General features: G+C 31.4%; 1 protein-coding gene across 1 annotated transcript; it reads left to right on the top strand.

Annotated features, from left to right (window-relative positions):
* Nucleotides 1–10,328: 10,328 nt before the first annotated feature.
* On the top strand, nt 10,329–21,814 carry LOC123273944 (protein obstructor-E-like). Its single transcript, XM_044741432.1, has 5 exons — nt 10,329–10,410; nt 10,452–10,539; nt 11,084–11,485; nt 11,836–12,049; nt 21,404–21,814. The coding sequence occupies exons 2-5, from the start codon at nt 10,503–10,505 to the stop codon at nt 21,549–21,551; spliced, it is 801 nt and encodes a 266-aa protein (XP_044597367.1). The 5' UTR covers nt 10,329–10,410; nt 10,452–10,502; the 3' UTR covers nt 21,552–21,814.
* The last annotated feature ends 2,060 nt before the right edge of the window (nt 21,815–23,874 follow it).

The following is a 23,874-nucleotide window of genomic DNA, read 5'->3' as shown; positions in this document are numbered from 1 at the left end:
AATCAATGGGTCAGTTAGTCAGTAAATCTGTCATTAGACAGATTTCCGCATCACCCATGACGTACTGTGTAGTGAGATGCGTTCCCATTATAATAATGTTATCCTAAACATTTAGTCTAGACCGGATAGGTCAAATGGTAGAGTAGCCGACATGTCACCGGAAGGTTCTGGGTTCGAATCCCTGTCCGAGCTATCTGAATTTTTCTCGCATATTCTGTAAACTCTTATTAAGAAGGTCCTTCCTATTTCTTTCTCAATCTCTTCCTCCTCCAATTATTCTGTTACGTGAATGTTGGAACGATTCACGTAATAATTATCCGTAACTCCTATTCTTTTTCCGCTTCATAGTATTATTTAATTTTAAAAAATGTCAATAATTTTTTAATTTTAAAAAATGTTAATAATAAAATACTTTTCTCATATATTTAATACTCGCTAACACCGGTCATCACAAACAATCACTTTTCTCTAATTCAAAATTTATATTCATTATCTTTTTGAAATTAACCATTTTGTTTATATTTTTCATCTAGGTTACACCATAAAAATTTATTGTATTCCTATCGAAGCGGGCGGGTATCAGCTAGTTATTAATAAATTCATAACAAATTAAGTGGTATTAAAAAATATATTTATTATTACTCATTTTATTAGAAATTATCTTAAATCGACCGTTTTTATAATAATTTAACGATATCGTTGTAAAATTTTAGAGAAGACGCATCAGACACAATTTACCATTTTAATTTTAATCATTAAAATCAGTATAATCATTTAACAATATCAACTTGATAATATTTATGTTTAATTTATCTGTGTTATGATATAATCGAGTTCATCCTTCATGATTATTCCAATACATATAAGTTATTTCAGTTATTAATGATTTAGCTATTCTTTCTTAAAAACGTATGATTATGAATTCCTACTGTCCCAACAGTCAATCGATAAAATTTAAAATCAATCATTTTGACAGTTATTATAGCAACGGTAACCATGATAACGGTAACCATGGTAACGGCAACCATGGTAACGGTAACCATGGCAACGGTAACCACGGCAACGGTAACCATAGCAACGGTAACCATGGCAACGATAACCATGACAATGGTAACCATGGCAAAGGTTGATTAGCGTGGGTGGTTGTAGGGGGTTGAGTTCGATAATTTACGGGTGCCACTGATGGTTTCTTAGATTAGAGGGTCAAAATGATATTTCGCTCCCAAAAAGAGAGATATAGGGAAGGGGAAAGATTATAGGGCACGGAGGGAGGAGAAGAATCAGAAGGAGGGGAAGGGAGGGCACATGTGATGTTAGACGAAAAATTCATTTTGGCTAGAATTGCGTAAAATCCGTTCTTAGTGAGCGTCTACATCACGAATGGAGTAACTATGCTAAATTTCAAGTCAATCGGGCGAATAGTTTCGAGATCTCGTGATGAGTGAGTGGTATTTCGCTTATATATATATAGATTATATATATATAGATATATATATATATATATATATATATTTATATATATGTGATATAACGCGCCATGTCAGCAGGATTGCGCCCACAGTTCTCAACCGATCTTTATGAAATTTTGTGGGCTTATTCTGTGGATCAATACCAATATCAAGTTCAAAGATGAGCAAAATCGGCCGGTTAGTTTACGAGTTGTGGGTTTTTGAAAATTTTTTTCATTTTCAAAAAATTTTGAATTTTGTATTTTTTATGAAAATAATCTTCCAGATGTAAATTTGAAAATTTTCAAAAATTTTTCAATGAACGTATTTCAGCCCTTTTTCTTTAAATAATTTTTAAGCCATAAAAGATAGCTTGAATTTATCAACTTTATGTCAAAATTCACATAATTATCTTCGATTTGAGCTATTATTCGTTACCTTTTGATACTTTTTTCAATTTATTTCGGAGTTTGGAAAATTAAAAAAAAATCAAAAATAAATTAATTTTTAGCTATTATCATCAAATGACTTTCGTCTGTTACAAATCCTATTTTTTAGGAAGATGTCTTTGAATATCTATTGGTTGTAGTCGGTCTCATATCATTATTTGCAAAAATATAATAAAAAATAAATTTTAGGACATTTTTGCCTTTTAATAACGTGTTTTTTTTTCAATATTCAAACAAGAAATCTACCTATCCATGTCGGGTATGGCCGAATGGCGTTTTTTTTAACTGAACGACTGATTCAAGTAACTGCAAGCAGAGGACTGATATTCTGAGGCAAGTAAGTATAATTCCCCACCAAAGATCCCCTCCCACCGACGCCAAAAACAGGTTCAAACTTGTCGGATGACGTAAAAACATGATGTAATCTAGAGAGGAGGAGTTAAAAAAACGTTAAAATTCAAAAAACTCTTCTCCCACATCGATAGAACAGAGCATCATTCAGTATCAAACCGACGGTTTATACCCTGCAGTCGATAACATAGATCACCAGTTAACATCAAACTATCGACAAATACTTATCTCAAATCGATAAATAGACGAAAACTTCAATACCTACACCTCCATTTCACCCACCAGAGCGGCGTAAGTATCGAAATTTCTCACATATACTTATACTACAAGTCATATGAATATATACAAAATTCATCATCACATCAAATAAGTGCATATCACATCAATACCAAAGCTGACACACGGTAAAGGTATCAGCTCTGCTGTTGGGGTGGTAGCATTTTGACGTCAATCGATCAATAAATCGATGATAATCCCCCAACAGTCGGTAAAAAGAACACAAAAACGACCATGGATATCACAGAAACCCCACTAATAACCGTCGATAATACAGAAATCCAATGTCAGTATTGCAGGAATCTACTTTATCATGTATCCAAACCGATCCTGCTTAGCTACTGAATCTGAATCGTACTTTTTGTAAAAGAAAATCAAAGCCGTAATATTTTATAAGACTTAATGTTAAATGAAGAATTTTTAATGTTTTGATATATGTTCACTGATTCTTTGTGGCTCTTATTAAATTATTAGTTTATTGTACTTCACCGAAAATATAAGATTTCATTGAATTCTAAATAGTAATTCCACGATCCCCATACAAAGTTGCCGATGCTCAACATTTTCCGTTGTTTGGCCAAGGCACGACTACTAATGCTCGGTCAAGTATCGGCGTTTTACATCGGCCTAGCCTCGATAAACCATCGGCTCTTAATATTCGGCCAAGCATTGGTATTTTGTACTGGCCCAGTCTAGATAAGCCATCGGCTACCGCACGATACTTATTATAATATAATGGTATGTGATTTAATTATTAGCCATTGTTTGGTGGATGCTTTGGCTAATTCTTTATTACACTTGAAAACAATTAATACGTATTAATCATCACTATATTGTATCATTGTTTTTAATTTTTCTTAATTTAACGTCTGACCAAATTATAAACTAATATGTACTAAAAATTAGTAAATCAATTCTTAAAAGATATCTAAAGAGATTTTTTTAAGAGAAAACAATTTAAATTATTAACAATTTTTTTTTTCAAGTATTACATTGATCATTTTTTAGTTTTTAATAAATATTTTTATCATTCAACAAGCTTTATTAAGATAAAATCAACATTTGTTTTCACTAAAATAGATTTAATAAGTTAATAAATATTTTTTTTGCGGACTTTTTCGATAAATTTTTACATTACTCAATTAGTTAAATCTATTTCTTTTAGTCATTTGTACTAAAAAAATAAAATATTTTAGCACGAAAAAAATGATTTTTAATAAATGATTTATTTATTGGGAAATAACTGGGAAATTTTTTTTCTACTAAAATTTAGAAATTGTTCAATTATGAAATAAATAGAAAAATTCGTAACAACAATCAAGTTAACTGAATTATATTGAGAAAAATTGATTGTTGAACATTGAAACAGTTAAACTAAGAACGTTACACTCAGATCAGTTAGCATCACCCGTGACACCGCTCGAGACTTCCACGCAGACAGACCAGGTTCGAATCCCTTCACATCCGAGTTTTTTCAGAATAACTTTCTATCAACCATTAGTCCATTACCTTCAGAATGATAACAATTCACAAATAAACAACGAAAATAAATTTTTAACTTCCCGCTAAGAAAATTGAAAATTTTCAAAAATCGGGAAGTTTATGGATTCACCCCGTTTTTCGAAAATCGAGTTTTCAACGGATGTTGACGTTTTGAGGTCCTAGGAAGCCTCTCCGAATGTTTCCGCGGTGATGTCCGTATGTTGTATGTATGTATGTATGTATGTATGTGTGTGTGTGTGTGTGTGTGTGTGTGTGTGTGTGTGTGTGTGTGTGTGTGTGTGTGTGTGTGTGTGTGTGTGTGTGGCCGTATGTAAACCTCTCATAACTTTTGAACGGCTCGACCGATTTCATCGCGGTTGGTGCTATTCGAAAGGGTTTGAGCAAACTTAGATTTTGAATACAATTTGGACCGATTCGAACCGGTAGATTTTGAGAAATTTCACAAAAACTACAAAAAAAAATTAGGAAAACGGTTGACCCTAAAGGCCATCCCTGCAACTTCCCGCTACCTCCATACCTAAGTGCTCAACAATTAACTTATTTTTTAAGCTCTTTGAGCTCAAAAATATTTGTGTAATTTTGAGCTCTCCGAGCTCAAATAAATCGCTGTTCTGTGCTTTTGAGCTCTTCGAGCTCAAAAGGCTAATGGCAGTTTTATAGAACACTATTTTTTGAATTTTCAAACCGCAATAACTTTTGAATAAATTAACCGATTTTCCGCGGTTTACGGCATTCAACGTTTTTTTACTTCTTTGGAAAAATTTTAAGCGTAAACTGGTCAGACTAAAAATTTTATAGAAATTCTGAAAAAAACATTTTTTTCAATTCTTTTCGACAACGATATCTCACGAACAAATTAACCGATTTTGACCGGGCTGGTGGCAATCGACGTGGTTTTTTGAAGTTAAGAGCACACACACACACACACACACACACACACACACACACACACACACACACGCGGTGACATCTCCACGGAAATAGTCAGGAAAGCTTCCTAGGACCTCAAAACGTCGAGATCTGATGAAAACTCGATTTTCGAAAAACGGGGTGAAAACAATAACTTCCCGATTTTTGAAAATTTTCAATTATCTTAGCGGGAAGTTAAAAATTTTTTGAAATGTGGTTTTTTTGGAATTACTTTTAAATGGCTTTACTGATCAATTCCAAAAACTAATCAGCTCTTAACATAAAAAAACCACGTCGATTGTTACTAGCCCGGTCAAAATCGGTTGATTCGTTCATGAGTTATCGTTGTCGAAAAAAAACCGAAAAAAATATTTTTTAGGAATTACATCGAATTTCCTACTTCGATCGATTAAAACTTAAAGATTCTTTATGAAACCTAAAAAACTGCGTCGAATGCTGCCAACCGCGTGAAAATCAGTTCATTCATTCAAAAGTTATTGCGGTTTGCAAATTCAAAAAATTGTGTTTTATTAAGGGGTTAGGGGTAGTCAGAGGCACGAAAAAATGAGAATTTTCAGTATTTTTTTTTGCTATTAAATCATGTTATTTTACAAAAGTAGTAATATGGCATTATTATACAATGTTTTGACTTGAAGTCACAAAAATTTCAAAAAAAAAAAATTTAATTTCCAAAGTTATAGCTGTCTGTGTTGACCCAGTTCCAAAAAAAGGTCCTTGCGGTGATAATCATAAGTCCTTGGAGATTCATCTAAAATCAATCGGATGAAAAAAATTAGTTTTATAAATAGATAATCCTGGGCCTGATCGAAGGATTTTTTTTTTTCAAAAATTAACAAAATGGCGGCCTCAGGAAATTTTTGGGAAAAAATCAACAGTTAACTGGTCTTAAAAAATCGAAATTTTTGAAAAAAAAAAAAATCCTTCGATCAGGCCCGAGTTTATTATGTATTCTAAAAGCTGTATAAATTTTATTAAAATCTACTGAGCGGTTTTCGAGTTACAGTTGTCACCAGTTCAAAAAACATAGTTTTGAGAAAAACGCGTTTAAAATTTCACACTAGATTCACGTACAGAAATACGAATTATTAAATTACTTACATCGAGTCATCTATTCCTGGGCCATATAATAGTTCTTCAGCCATTGGGGAAGTTTCCAAAACATCAATTTGCTGTTGCCTACGAAGCATTCTGCCTTCCCGAGTGTTGTTGTTGGCGCGCTGATCTGCCACTTTCACACGTGCAGCATCCAATTTTTCAGCATACCGATGGGAATTAGACCCACAATTAAGTCCTAGGGTATCCATAATCATTAATAATGAATTTGTACCTTCATTAAATATACAAGTAGCTATGTATGCAGCAATTTGTATGATAGTAAAACTAGTATTCACGGTTTTTGGGCATATTTTTCACACTAGTTGGTTGAAGCTCTCATTATTATTCTGATTGAATCCACCTACACATCTTGAAAGTAAATTATCATTACTGATATCGTCGTAAATCGGTTTAATAGCTTTTAAAACATCAGGAGGTAAGGGAGAATAATCTTGAGTATAAGTATCAAGCTCTCCACTTGCTTCAGCGCGCTGGTAAGAGCACCAAGAATCTTGGCCTTTGGGACACATATCATGATTCGGATTTTCATCAGTCGAACCGTAGTGGTAACAAGTTGCCATAATAGCAGATTTCATATCTTCAATAGAATCGCAATGACGACGTATTGATAAACCATAGTACACAGTTAATTTGTCTATTACTTTTCCTGTAAGCCTACCTCTACCACCAAGACCTTTTTGTTTAGTTTTCAGAGTACGCAGTCGAGTCCCCATCCACTTCTGAACATGGCCTATACATTCCTTTTTATTTATGGTTGTATTTTTGTAAGGACCTGCTTTTATAATTCCAGAAATGGATGACAATAGAACCCTAAAAGGGGGTTTCTTGAAGCTGCCGCTAGCTATCTGCTCCCGAGCGCTTTGAAGTACCCGAGCTCTCTTTGTTATTTGTCGAATAACTCAAAAACTAATTATCAGTTCGACTTGAAATTTTCAGAGAATATTTTTAAGATATTACACATAACGAAAATGCAAAAAAAAAAATAATTGATTTTTTGAAAATTCTGACTACCCCTAACCCCTTAAACTGCTATTAGAGTTTTGAGCTCAGAGAGCTCAAAATGACACAAAAATCATATTTTTGAGCGCTTAAATATGAAATTAGCGGGAAGTTGCAGGGATGGCCTTTAGGGTCAACTGTTTTTCTAATTTTTTTGAATTATTTTAGCTAAAATTGGATTTTTTTGCCTATACTTGGCCGATGTTCGGCCAACGCTTAGTCGCCTATATCGGCTTGGTGTTACCATCCGATGCTCGCCCAGTCTTGGCTCAACGTTATTTCACGATACTCGGCCGATGCTTGAAGATAGGTTGCCAGTCTTGGCCCAGTATCGGGCCGATCTTCATTTCTTGTATGGGGAAGCAAGCTTGAAATTCTGCAACGGGAAAAAGATATGATGTCTAAATATAGTATTCACAAGATTGAGCTTTGTTAGATCTCTAGTTTTTACCATGCTATATAATTTTTTTAATATATTTGAAATCATCTTTATATTGTTTAAGCAGCAAACGATTAGCTGCAATTACAGTCATTAGTGGCTGCGATAGTTAAAAAAAAATTTCTATTAATATTTGATAAAATAATAAATTCGAATAATAGTTCCTAATAGGTGATATGAAAGATGCATCCAGAATAATAATTTTTTTGTTAGTTTTCGTCTTTATTCATATTAATCTCATAAAATGGTTGAATTATATATCATATATCCAAAATAATCTAATTTCAAGTTATGAATTATCGATAGTATTTTAAATGCGTTTGTATGTATAAGTTTCATTATGTAATAACTCAAAATTCAAATAAATATACTCTGACTTTCAATCAATATTGTGATTGCTTTAGATGAAATAATGATTATTCTTGGCCAAAATTGTTATAATTACGATTAAGATTTTTGTTCCAGTAAAATAAAACTAAAAATTATCTTTTTTGATTACATGACATTCGTTTATATATGTTATGAGTGATCATATAATTAAGTAATGAAGAGAAGAAGAAAATACTATTTAAATGAGTCACTAAATAACTACTCAATATGACGATCGACCTACTGCAACGCAACAACTTACTAATATGAATAAACTTTCTATAAGGTGGACTCAGCGACATAAAATCAACATCTTATTTTCTCTTCTATAAAGAATAAATACATGTAAATGTATAATGTATAATGAAATTTTATCGGTCCAGTTGCGTACTCTTAGTAAATTTTTCTATTCATCATTTAAAACAAAGTAAAATTTAACAAAAAAAATTAGCCTCACAAGGAAGGATCATTATGTGTCAACATAAATGCACGCGAAATCATGCATACCAGCAAAACGTGCTCATGGCCGTTAAGACATTTGACTATAATATCTTGAAACGTCGACAGAAATATCTAAAGTGTCAACAACCCCGAGGCCTCCTCTTACTCTTCCTCTCTCTTATCATAAGTTATAGCCATTGCATTCATCACTTCAAGCATTATTATCATTAATGCTATTCGCCTTCACCGACGAAAAAGGTCTGGAAAGCCGGTATTTATTCTCCTGTAACTTTCACTTGTGATCCACGGGTAAATAAATTATGTACCTCGCCCAACAAACCAGTAGTATATTCTTGTGAGGACCCTGTAGATGCGCTAAGACATTTGATTCTTTACGTCATCTACAAGACTTATAATATTGTTTTACCGTTTAATGCAATCACAGTTATTTTTATTGTGATAATTATAGAATATAGCAGCCAATCAACAAATATATAGATGAATTTTTATACTTCTACGACATATTTTTGATTGCTTTTTCCAATTGCTTTTTTTTTTATTTTATTTACATACTATAAAAAATACTGATGAATCATTAATAAATCACCAAAATAATAAATTTTTTTATTTTTCATAAACTTGAATAATTTGTATTGTTGACCTTTACATTTCCAAATGTAAAATCTTATTCAAGTTTGAGTCAGAGTGTCCGTTATCCGGAAGGCAATAATTGTTTGATCATCCCATTTCCATTTAAGGAGCACTTATGTCCACGCCTTTATTCCATTCACAAAAAAGTTCTAATGAAAAAATTTTTGTAGTTTGCATGTTGTTATTTACTCAATTACAAAATAAAATAAACAAAGTTAAACGAATTTAAAAAATTTTAAATTCTTATAAGTCAATTCCAACATTTTTATTTCGATATTCACGGTTAAAAAATATGTAAAAATCAATAAATAAATTTAAATCCATGTACGTGTAAATCTAACTGTGTTTAAACTAAAAGGTTAATAAATGCAAAGTAAAAGTTACACGTAAGCATTTTACATAAAAAATTGACATTGAAGTGTTAAATTGTATTTTTATTTTCATAATTTCATCTTTTACTCTTCCTTTCTTTATTTCACTCGAGGTAGACAAGTTATACTCAGCGTATATTACTTTTTCAAGGCTTACCTTGTCGTCTACCACACGAGTAAATAAAGACGCAATCAAACCGAGACTGTAGTTTCAAATGTTTCTTTCTCTTTTGTTATTTCTCTTTCCAACTTATTTAAAATGACTTAAGAAACTGGATCGACACTAAACGAGAAAGTTCTGTTGCGGTTGAAAGCCTTGCTCTAAGCTTCATACAGATATACGATACATTAAGCCTCTTCCGCGGCCTTGATTTTTCACATCAAAAATGAATTGTATCAAATATATCTCACAGTTCTAATAATGGATATAATCATTGTATCATATTATTTGCATACAATAAAGTTATCACACTCTAATGATGTTAATCTTGAAAATTTTCAAATATATTATTAATGTATAATTAAATTATTTATTGAATATCGTAATAAATATTTACAGTACAGAATTAAGAATTCATCAAATATTATTTTCTTTTGTTCTCCTATATATTGAAAATACATTTCTTGTCATGATTTGTTTTTTAAATTCCAGGTTACGATATCAAGCACCAACATGGAAACTTGTTTTTAAAACCGGCCCACGTAGTGAAAACAGAAGTAGAACAATGATCTTTATCATATGATTAGCCTATTGAAAGAATTTAAAGTAAAAGAAGATATAAATTATACATTTTTTGATAGAGAAAAATAATGTGAAGCTTATAAAATTTTCGAAAAATATCTCTCCTGTTCAAGCCGGATATCAAAGTAAAACAGAGGGGGTCTTGTGATACCTTCTTTGACGCTCTCGTCAATATTCTTTTGGTAGGGGAGTGACACGTGACCAATGACATATATAAAGCAAAGAACTGGCAGGGCGCTAACAGAATTATCCATACCATATAGAAGATTTTCTATACCATTTAGTTATATCACTTGGTTCAATTTCTGAACTTTTTCATATATATATATATATATATATATATATATATATATATATAATAATTATATATATATATATAATAACTATTCAGAAAGAAAATTAGTATTAAATTTAAAAATGAAATTCTACTTAATCACGGCGCTTCTTATTATTGGTAGGTAAACAAGAAAATTAAAAGTGTAACGGAAAAAGTGTTATACAGTGCGGATTTTTACTTTTCACTTAAATCTTAACTCGAATACTGTAGAAAAAGTGTTTTTCTCACTTTCGATTGACTTAAGTTTATAAAGATGCATTTGATATTTTATTCTATCGTGCCTAAATTTTGTGCTAATTTAAAAAAAAAATTGTAAAATTATTAAAATTAAGAAGATTGACTCTACTTTCTTCCTGCTATTATAATTTTGGTATAGTTTATTTCTTAAAGTTTTTTTTTTAAATTATGCTTGTCAAACAAAGCGTTCGAAGCAAATAAAGTAAATACTGAAAGTTCAAGTAATATGTGTATACGCATTGGTTTTACTCACAGAGTGAAAGTAATACGAGAAAGTCTGTACATTTTGCTTATATAAGATCATCAATTTAGTAAAAATCTGGTTTGAATATCGGATTATCTGCCATAAAAATAATATTCTAACATTTTGATGTAAGAAAATAAATAGAATGAATATTAACTATTAAATATGTGTTTTATACAGCATCCGAAGCACAAGATACTTTCAAATGTCCTGATGACTTTGGCTTCTATCCTCATCATTTATCATGTGACAAATATTGGAAATGTGATAACAATGTCGCAGAATTAAAAACTTGTGGCAATGGCCTTGCTTTTGACGCTTCAGACGCGAAATTTCTTACAGAAAATTGCGATTATTTACACAACGTCGAATGTGGCGAAAGAACTCAGCTTGAACCACCAATAAGCACACCTCACTGTGCTCGACTTTATGGTATTTTCCCGGACGAAAAAAAATGTGATGTATTCTGGAATTGTTGGAATGGTGAAGCATCTCGATACCAATGCAGTCCTGGACTTGCCTACGATCGTGAAGCTCGTGTTTGCATGTGGGCTGATCAAGTACCTGAATGCCGTAACGATGGTATAAAATTACAAAACACTCAATACAAGATTGATGATTCATATTGTCATTATTATTATTATTTATTAAAGAGAATTTTATTATTTTTAAGCCAATTTTCTCGATTCAATTTGATGATCTAAAAAAATAATAAAATTCTCTTTAATAAGTCAAATCACCGATCTTCGAAATATATTTTAAACATTATTATTATTATTATTATTATTATTATTATTATTATTATTATTATTATTATTATCATTATCATTATTATTTATTAGCGTACTGTTATGAGATGCCAAATTTTATCAACAATTTATATTTTCTATAGCATTAAACAATTTTTGTTAATCATTTTTGTCTCTCTGTAGAAGTAGCTGGCGGTTTTTCATGTCCCGCTGCTGGTGAAGTCGCTGGAGCATCCGGAAGTTTTTCCAGACATGCTCACCCTGAGGACTGCAGAAAATATTATATTTGTTTAGAAGGAATTGCTAGAGAATACGGATGTCCTGTTGGTACTGTTTTCAAAATTGGTGATACAGATGGAAGCGGTAACTGTGAGGATCCCGAAGACGTTCCTGGTTGGTAAGTTGAACTCGCACAGGACTTTTCATATTAATTTTTAAAATTTTAGTACATAACACTATGAACACATTATCGTAAATTTTCCCAAATCAAAAAAATGAACTTAGATGAGCTTAAATCAATTGTTTTAGTATAGTAGTTAAGTTCATTTAAGTAAATTTTTTCAACTCGGGTTAAGTTAATATCTTTAGATTCGAATAATTTATTTATAAGAAAAGTATAATGAGAACAAAATGATTGAAGCAAAAATGAAAGCGTTAAAACTGCTGACTATTTATTTTGTACATAAAAAGAAAAAATTTTTTTCGGAAAAATTACAATTGTCACATCGTAATTCAGGACCAGACTTTCAATAGGTCACTTTGATTATTTTACATTGTAAAATTAACGATGTTGCATCGTAAAAATGCCTTTAAACGAAGTAAATATTATTTTCTTCAGAGTTATTTTTTCTTTGACCGATTGTATATTAATGATTAAAGTTTTTCTTGCCTATGGTCACATTACTACATTACCATCGTAGTACATAGTTTGGGTAGAAAAGAGGGGGAAAAAGTAAGGATCGAGAGTATAAGAATAGACTGAGAAAGATGATGGTGGAAAGGGCTCGGTAGCTTAACTGGTAGAGCTCTTGACATGTTATCAGGGAGATCCAGGTTCGATTCCTGGCTTGGCAACCAGCCCCATTTATTTTTCAAAGTTTGTTTTTACTCTCATTCAAATTTCTTTCACTATCTTTCACATAATTAACATCTTTATAACTCGAACAGATACTACAAGCTTTACTTCCAGCTTTACTAGTATTCAAGTTCGATGGATTTCCATCGAACTTAGGCAAAGACAGGAAACTCTCGACCATGAGGGAAGATGGTATGTCCATCTGTTGGCTTGAATTAGATTCACTAGTCACTTGACCATAGGCAAGAAAAACTTTAATCATTATTATTTTCTTCAATAAATGTAAAATTTATAAAACATTTGACTAACTTTTGACTCTTTTTGGCTTAGTTAGGATCGATTCAAGACAAAAAAAGTCAGAATTAAGTCAACGCTTGGATTTCTTTCATAGTTAGCATTTTTTAAGATAAAAAAAGTCAATATAAAATTAATTATAACATAATTTTGTGAATTATAAGTAAAAGTAAAAAAATTCTAAGCCAAACAAGGAATATTGCATAGAATCATTTCTGATATGACCATGAATGTTAAGTTAAAAAAATAATAAGTAAATAATCAAGTAATCAGCGATTTCTTTACATGGGTATATTAGTGGTCATCTATTTCATCATAGTCAGGTATCATTATTTGAATTATAGTTGTAATTGATCATGTTACATGTTGAGATAAAGAGACGAGACACACGATCTTTAGATAGCTGAATCACTGTAAATCCAAGTGTTTTAAGAGTGACTACAAATGGGCATTTAACATAGGAAATTAAAACACGTGGAAGTGTTTTAAAAGTAACTACAATGCTTCAAGATAGGAACAAAACACTTTATGTGTGTTTTGTTAAAACACTTGGATTTACAGTAAAAGAATCACAAATTATTAGTATAAAATTCCTGGTTTTCATGGGACTCGAAGTTTTGTTTCCAACAAAATTCCGGAAAATTACTAAAATGGTCTATAATATAAATTTTAAAAAATATGGATAGAATTACTATAATCGATAAACAAAATGATTAAGTCTGTATTAAAAAATTATGAACTTAATAAAAAGATACCTAAATATAATAGGTACTACAATATTTATATTTTAGTTCAAATATTTTAATTCATGAAATTACTATTATTTTTGAAAAAATATTAATAAAAAAAAAATTTTTATCAAGTTAAATAAAAACTAAAATATTTAATTGATCATTTTTATACTTGATTATTAATATAAACCATATATTTCATATTAAATGGTAATTCTATCGAATTTGAAAATAACAACGTTTCGTTGGATACTTTGCAACTAGCCTGTATATGAGTTAACTTAATCATTTAAAAAATATATACTTTTAATTCTATACTGTGGCCAACTTCAACATGTAGCTTTTGTGTCACAGTGATGCCCGCGCATCTTAAAATTTCATTCTCATCATTTTTTCATAACGCGTCTAAAGAAGTATAACTTCAAAAAGTCAAGATTAAGTCAATATTAAGACAAAAAAATTGAATAAGAATCAAGATCTCAGATAAAATCGTCGGCAAATAGACAACGTCAAGGGAAAATAAATCAAACCAAGTCAAAATTAAGATTTTTTTTTCGGCCAGGGGGATTAAGATGTTATAATTGTGATTTTTCCTACAATTTTTTTTTCATGTACACGGAAAAAAAATCCTATGAAAAATTACAATAGTAACATCGTAATCCAGGACTAGACTTTCAGTAACTTTATTTTTACGATGCTGCCGTATACAGAATACAATTTGAATTATTGAAAATTACGATGTTATTTAGTAAATTTTTTTTCCGCAAGAGCAAGTGAATAAGGACGCATACTAGGAATATGTTTTAATAAAAGAGAGACAGAGTCCAGTAGTTTGCGACGCCACCACCGAAAGATGACCAACTACTGTATGGAGGGTCTTATTATGTGACTGAACAGATATTAACATATTCCTTCCGATAGTGTAAGGGGATAAACCTTGGACTTGTGGCGGAGAGGACACCGGGTTCGATTCCTCGGTGATACAGAATTATTTTTTCGGTGACCTAAACTTTTTTTTAATTTGAATGATAGAAATTTACGATGTTGCATCGTATAAATTACGATGTTTGAGTTCTGGTCCGGCACTACAATATCCTATACTAAGAATTACGATGTTTTCATTGTAATTTTTCGTACAATTTTCTTTCCGTGTAATCTATGGAATTATAGACAAAATCAAATTTGGTGATGAAACAGAATTAAGCTGAAAATGTTAAAATATTTAATAATTTAGGGCTGTCCAACCGAGCTTCTGTTCATTTTAATAAAAGAAAATATTTTAATGTGTCTGTAACAGGAGAGGGGGGGATGATGAGATTTTGTGAACAGTCTTAACAATTAGATATTTCTTTCGAGTAAATTCCAAATGTTGAACCGATCAATTTCAATATCAGCTTATTTCAATAGCTTCAGAATTATATAATATATTTATAATAGTTACATGCTTAAATAAAAGAGCTCTAAAAATTTCGAAGATCTATTTTCTTTAACTCGGAAGGCTCAAGGGATTACATGGGTTTCCTCCGGGAAAAATGGCCTATTTCCAACAATTTTTTTTTAATATAAAAAATGAAATATTTTATTCGAACTTTTTACTGTCTTAAAGATAGTTGTTTAATAAGAGATTACTGAAATTAAAAAAAAAATTATTAAAAACTCTGCCATTGTGGCGTTATTTCTGGCGAGCCCTCGGAAAAAAGATGCGTCCGCGTTGACAGCAGAACTCCTAGCAGGATCATTTAAAGTGAAAAAAAAATATGTGCTCCAGATAAGACTTCAAACTAGGATGAAGGATAAAAATAATGAAAATTGGATTTTTGGTAGAGGTTTTTACAAAAAAAAATGAAAAATTTGGCTAAAATTTCGCGGCATTTTTTTTTTAAACAGTTGAAATTGAAAAAAAAAATCCCTCCGTCCCAGACCTTGTAAATTATATCTTAAAAATCTGTCTAAAATTTCTTCAAGATCGGTTGAGTAGTTCTCGAGAAATCTTGACAACCGTCTTTGAAAACATAGTTTTGAGAAAAACGCGTTTAAAGTTTTGAGTGACAATACAACAGCGCCTTGAGTGCGCAACTTTTTAAATCTGTATCTCCGAAACTATTATTCGGATCGATTTGAAACTTTAGGACAATATTCTAAAGATATTGTAGAATTTAATAAGACAATAAAAAATCGATTTTTTGAAACCGTGAAACCCATCTAATTCCTTAATGATTTATTAATTAGGACATTTTTGAGTGTTTTACCCTAAAAAATAGTGGATAATTTCAGGGATAGCTAGTAGAGGTAACTACTTTTGAGATTTTTTTTCTTAGTAAACAATGAAATATGTTCACATGAGTCTAATTGTTTAGTAATCACAATTTCATTGCTTAACGAATAATTTAATCATCAATAATTTAACTGAATTAAAATTATTTTTAAATAGTTCAATATCGCTTCATATTAGCAGAAATTTTAACCGGAATTTCCAACCTATTCAAATTTGAAACTTATTAACCTTACTGTATGATGTTTACAATCATAATATAACTATTTTGTGTAAAGTATTTTAAACATTTTTTTTCTCTTGGTGGGATCTACTTGTTTTAGATTTGTTTACATATAAATTAAGTGACCGGAGTTAGCAATCAAAATTCGTTCTTTCAGAAGTTAGCAAAAATCTGACTAGATTTTAACTAAACATTCTTAAGTTTTTTTATTCGAAGGGGGTTATTCAAGCAATGGGAAAAATCAGAGAAAATGATAGAGGGCAAGGGAACGAGAGGGAAAGCGCCCAAAAAGGAACTTTGTACTCGTTTAGGCGTATTTTACTTCAGTACCAATTTGTATATTTTTTCTTTGGTTGTATTTTGCATGCTTTAAGAACAAAATCTCGAGATATATTGTACGATTTCTTAAAAATAAAAACTTATTGAATTCAACACTTAATTCTTTTGTAAAAATGAAATGTATAAATTTTCATGAAAAATTATTTTACAAATCTTCGATATGATGTTTAAAACTACAAAAAATACCATTCACAATTGTATTTATTTAAAAACGAAGGAAATATACTTTTCTTAGCTTTGCGTTTGCAATATTTTATAAAATAAAAGTTTATTAATTTATAGAATAAACATTTTCAGATGCTCTCTATTGTGGACCTCAAAATTACTTTGAAAAATAACAATATCTAAATTTTTTATCGAGTATAGATTAAAGTTTTTATACAATTAAATATTTGTAATTTATTGATTAATCGCTGAAACCTTAATACTCAAATGTAAAGAATTTCGAAGTCTACAATTTGTTTTTTCTAATCCAGAACTTAAATACATGAAAGATACAACAAGCTTAAGAAGTTTACATAGAATACATTTAAAAATCGAATTATTATTAATTAATCTATATAAATAAAAATCAGTTGCTGAATTTATAACGCATCATGATGCATCACTTAGAAACGGCTTAACCAATTTAGTGAATATCTTATCCATTGTGTTCGTAATTATCAGGACAAAATTTGTATGGAAAAAAATTAGAAAAACGGTGTACCCTAAAAGCCATCCCTGCAACTTCCCGCTAATTCCATATCTAAGCACTTAAAATTGCACCTATGACGTTTTTGAGCACACACACACACACACACTCACACACACACACACGCGCGCGCGCACACATATACGGACGTACCGACGGAATAGTTAGGGAAGCTTCCTAGGATCTGAAAGCGTCGATATCTGATGAAAACTCGATCCGAACAAAAACAGTTTCACTGTAAAAAAATTGCGCCAAGTCCACGTTCATAAGACTATTAAGAAAAAAAATTTTTTGCTCAACGGGCAGAAAGCGTCAACTTTCGGCCCTCTGCGCTAAACGAAAGTGCCGCTTTCTGCCTTCGTTGAGCAAAAAAATAGTATACACTCCACGGGAAGTAAATAAGAAAGCCTCAGATCACATGTTTGTCAACCTCGGCTTCACCTCGGCCGACAATTACATGTGATCTGAGACATTTCTTACTTTACTTCCCTAGGTGTATAATATACTATTTTTTTTTTCATACAAAAAGATATAAAATAAAAAAATTAAAAAATCCAAGTAACCGATATAATATATAATTTTCGGAAATTAAAAAACATTTTGTTGTAAATTTAAAAATTAAAGAAATAATTTTGGAACGTATTTAGTGTGCGTGGTTGCAAAATATTTTACTTTTTATGAAATTCATAAAATCTATCTACGAGGACTTAAAAAAATTTGACATAAACAATGACGCAATTTTTTACAGTCAAACTGTTTTTGTTCGGATTTTAGTATTTTCTGTAATTATAATAAAAGTTGGTAATTGGTACCAACTTAAATCTCGCCTTGACTGCATTTTTCATAGCAAACTATCCCCTTGAAGCTACAGTTTATGTAGAAATAATCCCAGCGCACCCTGGTGGGTATAGATGGAAGCTGTGAAATATCTTTTTTTAACTGTAGTTTCCCATCTATAGAAGGATAACCATGCATTCTCGAATTATTTAGTCTGTGGCATGTCACTTTCTCTATAAGAAAAAAGTCAGGATCTAAAAATCTGGGTCGCTATAGTTTGTGCTAGTGAATTTAATTAATTTTAAATAGAATTCATTATTTTCAATGACCATCATTAATTAATATTGATAATGTAACATATAACATATTATTATAGAGTATTATTGAAGAAAAAAATTAGGAAAACGGTTGACCCTAAAGGCCATCCCTGCAACTTCCCGCTACCTCCATACCTAAGTGCTCAACAATTCACTTATTTTTTAAGCTCTTCGAGCTCAAAAATATAATTTTTTTGTATTTTTGAGCTCTCCGAGCTCAAATAAATCGCCTTTCTGTGCTTTTGAGCTCTTCGAGCTCAAAAGACTAATGGCAGTTTTATAGAACACTATTTTTTGAATTTTCAAATCACAATAACTTATGAATGATTTAACCGATTTTCTCGCGATTGACGGCATTCAACGCAGTTTTTTGAGTTCTTTGAAAAATCTTTAAGTGTAATTTGGTCAGACTAAAAATTTCATAGAAATTCTGAAAAAAACATTTTTTCAAATTTTTTTCGACAACGATATCTCACGAACAAATCAACTGATTTTGACCGGGCTGGTGGCAATCGACGTGGTTTTTTGAGATTAAGAGCTGATTAGTTTTTGGAATCTATCAGTTAAGCCGTTTAAAAGATATTAAAAAAAACGAATTTTTGAAAATTTTATTTTTGAGATTTCTCAAAATTGATCGACTCAAATTCTGTAAATTAGTATCAGGATTCTAGGGGCAAAGGAACTCTTCAGAACGCCGCTTATTTCGATCGAATCGGATGATCCGTTCAAAAGTTATGAGAGATTTATATACATACATACACACACACACACACACACACACACACACACACACACACACACACACACACACACACACACACACACACACACATACACACACACACACTCATACAGACACGATGACATCATCGCGAAAATAGTCCGGAAAGCTTCCTAGGACCTCAAAACGTCGAGATCTGATGAAAACTAGATTTTCGAAAAACGGGGTGAAAACAATAACTTCCCGATTTTTGAAAATTTTCAATTTTCTTATCGGGAAGTTAAAAGAGGTCTGTAGAATTAATACAATTTAACAACCTGAAAATATCGTTCTGCTTACGGTAAACACACTCGGTAGTCTGGCGCTCCATTTACAACGGATTCGAACTGAACTTGGCGCCAGATTCTACCGAATTTGTGGATTTTCAAAAAACGGGGAAAAACAATAACTTCCCGATTTTCGATATATTCGTATGAAAACTTCGGTATATTGGATATTTTGGTATATTGGTATGAAAATTTCAATAGTAAAAATCTAAAAAATAGTTGATTCTGCTGAACATCACTGGAGCATCTTGCTATATTCGATCTCAAAACGTTCAAAAAATTTTTCATAGTAAAACTTTGAACTCTTTAAGCTCAAAATTATAAGTTGTATAATAAAACATCAATTCAGTAGATCAGTACAGTAGCTTTTCTAAAAAAAATCTGGAAAATGGTTGACCCTAAAGGCCATCCCTGCAACTTCCCGCTAATTCCATAAATAAGCTCTCAAAATTGCACTTATGACGTTTTTAAGCTCTTCGAGCTCAAATTCTGATAGAAGTTTAATAAAACAGTATTCTTTTAATTTTAGAACTGCAATAATTTCTAAATGAATGAATCGATTTTCACGCGGTTGGCAGTATTCCACGTAGTTTTTTAGAATCTATGATATACTTTTGGACACAAACTGATCGAACTGAAAATCTTAAAAAAATTTGAAAAATTCACTTTTTCCGAATTTTTTCGACAACGATAACTCACGAACCAATCAACCGATTTCGACGTTCTTGGTAACGATCGACGTGATTTTTTGGGCTCTAACAATTATTTTATTTCGTCAAAAACGATCTAAAAAGAAATGTCAAAGTTATGTGAAAAAAAACACTTCTTTCGAAATTTTTCGTTTTCGATAACTCTCGAACGAATCAACTGATTTTGACGGGACTGGTGGCAATCGACATGGTTTTCTAAACTTAAGAGCTGACTATTTTTTGGAATTGATCGGTAAAGCCATTTAGAAGTTATTCCAAAAAAACAATTTTTTGAAAATTTTATTTTTGAGATTTCTCAAAATCTAGCGAACCGAATCGATTCAAATTTTCACAAAATTTAATGGCAATGATGTTCTTTAGATCACACACAGCCGCACGGACACAATCGCGGGATTAGTCAGGGAAGCTCCCTTTAACCTTAAAACATCGAAATCTGATGAAAACTCAATTTTCGCAAAACGGGGTAAAACCAATTTCTTTTCGATTTTTGAAAATTTTCAATTTTTTTAGCAGGAAGTTAAAAAACAGCAGTTATTTGGATGGAAGGTATTCTTAAAAATTTATTTTTGCGATTTCTCAACATCTATCAGCCATCAATTCAAGTTTTTAGGAAATATAAGTTTGGTATGACCCGTTGGAAAGCCGGAAACTGTTTCGATTGGTCAAGCAGTTAAAATTTTCTGAGAGCTTCAAATACATCCATACAAGAACTCACACAACCATGCGCGTGGGTGCGCGCGAAAATATGATAATCACTTTTTTAAATCTCAAAACGTGGAAATCTGATGAAAACGTAATTTTTAAAAATTAGATTGGAAACAGTGAATATTCTACTTTTGAAACTGGTCGATTTTCTTAGCGGAAAGTGAGTGAGTGATACACTTAATTGAGTTTTAAAAATCAAATAGATTCTTAATGTTGGAAAGATAAAAATGGACCAAAAATAATTTAAAAGAATTAACTATGCTACGTAATATTATTCGAAATTTCACAATAAAATTTTGGATCTGTGGCTTATATTTACTCCATAATGTAGAAATATAATATGATTCATTATTAACTGATTGAATTGAATACCAATGTCATTAATAAATCTATTACTTTATCCTAAAATCAAATATTTATCCTAAGTACATTAAGTTCTCCAAAATCTTACTGACGTAAATTTACGCTCAGTGATGTGGGCGAGTTAAGTAGTGGCTAGTAATGAATGTTATTGTTATGTTTTATTTTAGCTTGATAACAATCATTTATGGTTTGAATTTCGATTTACAGTGAAGATTATTACGGTGATTTGGACTTGAAAAGCATCAGGAAAAGTGAACTTCTAGCTGGAATTTCAGGCAACGGGCAATCAAATGCACCTAAATCACAAGGAAAGCCTAGACCAACTCCTTCAAGACCTCAACCTATTCAAGAATGATTTCATTAATGATATTTACATTTTATATTACATTTCTACTGTTTTTAAACATCCTCAATACCTTTGAGATGATCAAGAGTTTATCGTGATGTTGGTTGGAGTGCCAAAGCTATGACAAAATTACTGAAAAAAAAAAAAAAAATTATCCAATAAGAGAAACAACTCTTGACATCTCGATTATTTAATTATAAGAAAGTTGCCTCATGATTCATACTTCTTCATAATGTTTTCGTTTATTTTCAAATAAAAATAAGAAAAACAAAGTTTTTTTCTAATCAATTCTAGAATTAATAGGACCGGCTAGTTTAACTGTTTAAAAACTATTAGTGTAAAATAAACTAACTTAAATTACAAAATTATTTTGATTTCCCAGGATAGGCTGATAAAGAACTAAAAACACCAATTAAGGAATATTGTCATTTAATAAAACAATTATCACAGTACAGAGTTCGAACACGTGATTTCCTGAACTTATTTGAACATTTGAATATTTTAGATCACATTGACTATTTGATTGTATTTTATTTAATTATTTAATAGCATCATTAGTATAAACTGTTAATTATTTGAGCGTAGACAATATTACTGAAATGTAGTTATTTTAAACAATTGCGTTACAATAAAATTGACATGAACACGACAATTGGTTGAGCGCGAGATGAACATGACGAATGCGTTTTTGAGACTAACTATTTTCCAAGTGAAAATATAAAATATAATTTTGAATTAATATAAGCCGCCTTGAAATGTCGGTTTTTGGTGACTCATCACCTAAGCCGAGTCCAAGTTTATTTTGAAATAATTAGAAATAGTTAAATGATTATAAGTAATAGTTAATGATTAATTAAGAATTACTCTATTATTATTAGCTGAATGCGATTGATAAATAATAATAAACACAGTGAGTTTAATTGAAAGATAAAGATAAGCTTGATCATTATAGAATGTAAAATTGAACACAGAATAATAATAATAATACTGAATGCATGAATGTGTTGAATGTATGTGATTACAAATGTATTTGTATATATATATATATGTCGGAGAAATACTGGTTTGGGCATTATTGGAGTCCTTTGGATCATTTTCAGCCATCTTTATTTATTTCACAATAATCAAATATAACAAAGACTTTGATTTGGAATATAACGTACACTAACTCGTACAAATAATAAATTTAATTACAAATATTCTACTACGATTGATATAACAGTTAAAGACGTTGGGGAAATAAGACCGAGAACGAATCCGGGGTCAGCAGGATGTATGCGATCTTTACTTGATCAATGCTCAACGAGAACTACTGTTCCAAGTACCCTAAGTACTTATTCACTCAAAAATATTTCGACAGCCCTCATTGTCTGTCGATATTTCTAACTATATACTTTTTACTTCTATCCTGTGACCTCGGCTACGTTTGGTGACCATTGTCACTCCGGACTCAAGCCCATCGCCATAACCATAAAAATTATAATCGGCTTAAGTTATAAATAATTATTAAATATTCTATGCTTTACAATTTTGCTTGAAACTAACAGACAAACTAAAATATTGGGAATTTCCCTATCTCTAGGAAAACCCAGCTCGATATTATCTCCGACACGGCCAACCTGACGATCACACGTCCTCGGGTGCATCTGTAAACATGTCATTACAAGCCGTGTCATTTCATTTTTTTTTTTTTTTTCATTAACATTTCTTTATTCAGAGGTTCATTCGAGCTACGAAAACTCTCGATTATCAAATCTAACAAACTTAGTTTCTTAAGGATGCCTTTTCAAAATTTCTACGATTTGTCTATCCCAGCGATCATGCAGGCTATATTCATCACCACCCCAGGTATAGACCCTTAGCACACAATGGTCTGCAACTGTATATCGCATACAGCAAAACTGTGTACTACCATAGTTACTCAACTATGTACACCAGTCTTCAAAACCTTTCCTACATTGTCAACCAATGACACATGTAGTACAACTTATAATTTTCTCCTCAGGCCCCCGCTACTTCACCAACTGCCCATCGCGCCCTGACAATCTTGGCAACCAAGATTGATTCAAATCACTCTGGATTCGCAGTTACGACTACAGCTTGGCGCAAGTAGTTTGACCCCCAGAAGCAAAATTTTTCTCATCGCCACCACATCATCTACTGCCCATCACACTCTGGCCAAACCACCATTGATTTGCCATTATGACCTACAGCCTGATGCACGTGGTGCGACTTTAAACAACTACCATTAGTGCTCAGTCTTCCCCCCCGGTGGTTTCTGACTCTGTCTCAGAGTCATTCTGAGAAACTTCCTGTTCATCACCTTCATGAT

Source organism: Cotesia glomerata, unplaced genomic scaffold (assembly GCF_020080835.1).
Source record: "Cotesia glomerata isolate CgM1 unplaced genomic scaffold, MPM_Cglom_v2.3 scaffold_17, whole genome shotgun sequence".
Classification (NCBI taxonomy): domain Eukaryota; kingdom Metazoa; phylum Arthropoda; class Insecta; order Hymenoptera; family Braconidae; genus Cotesia; species Cotesia glomerata.
The sequence above is the reverse complement of the archived record's forward strand: the minus strand, read 5'-3'. Positions and strand labels throughout refer to the sequence as shown.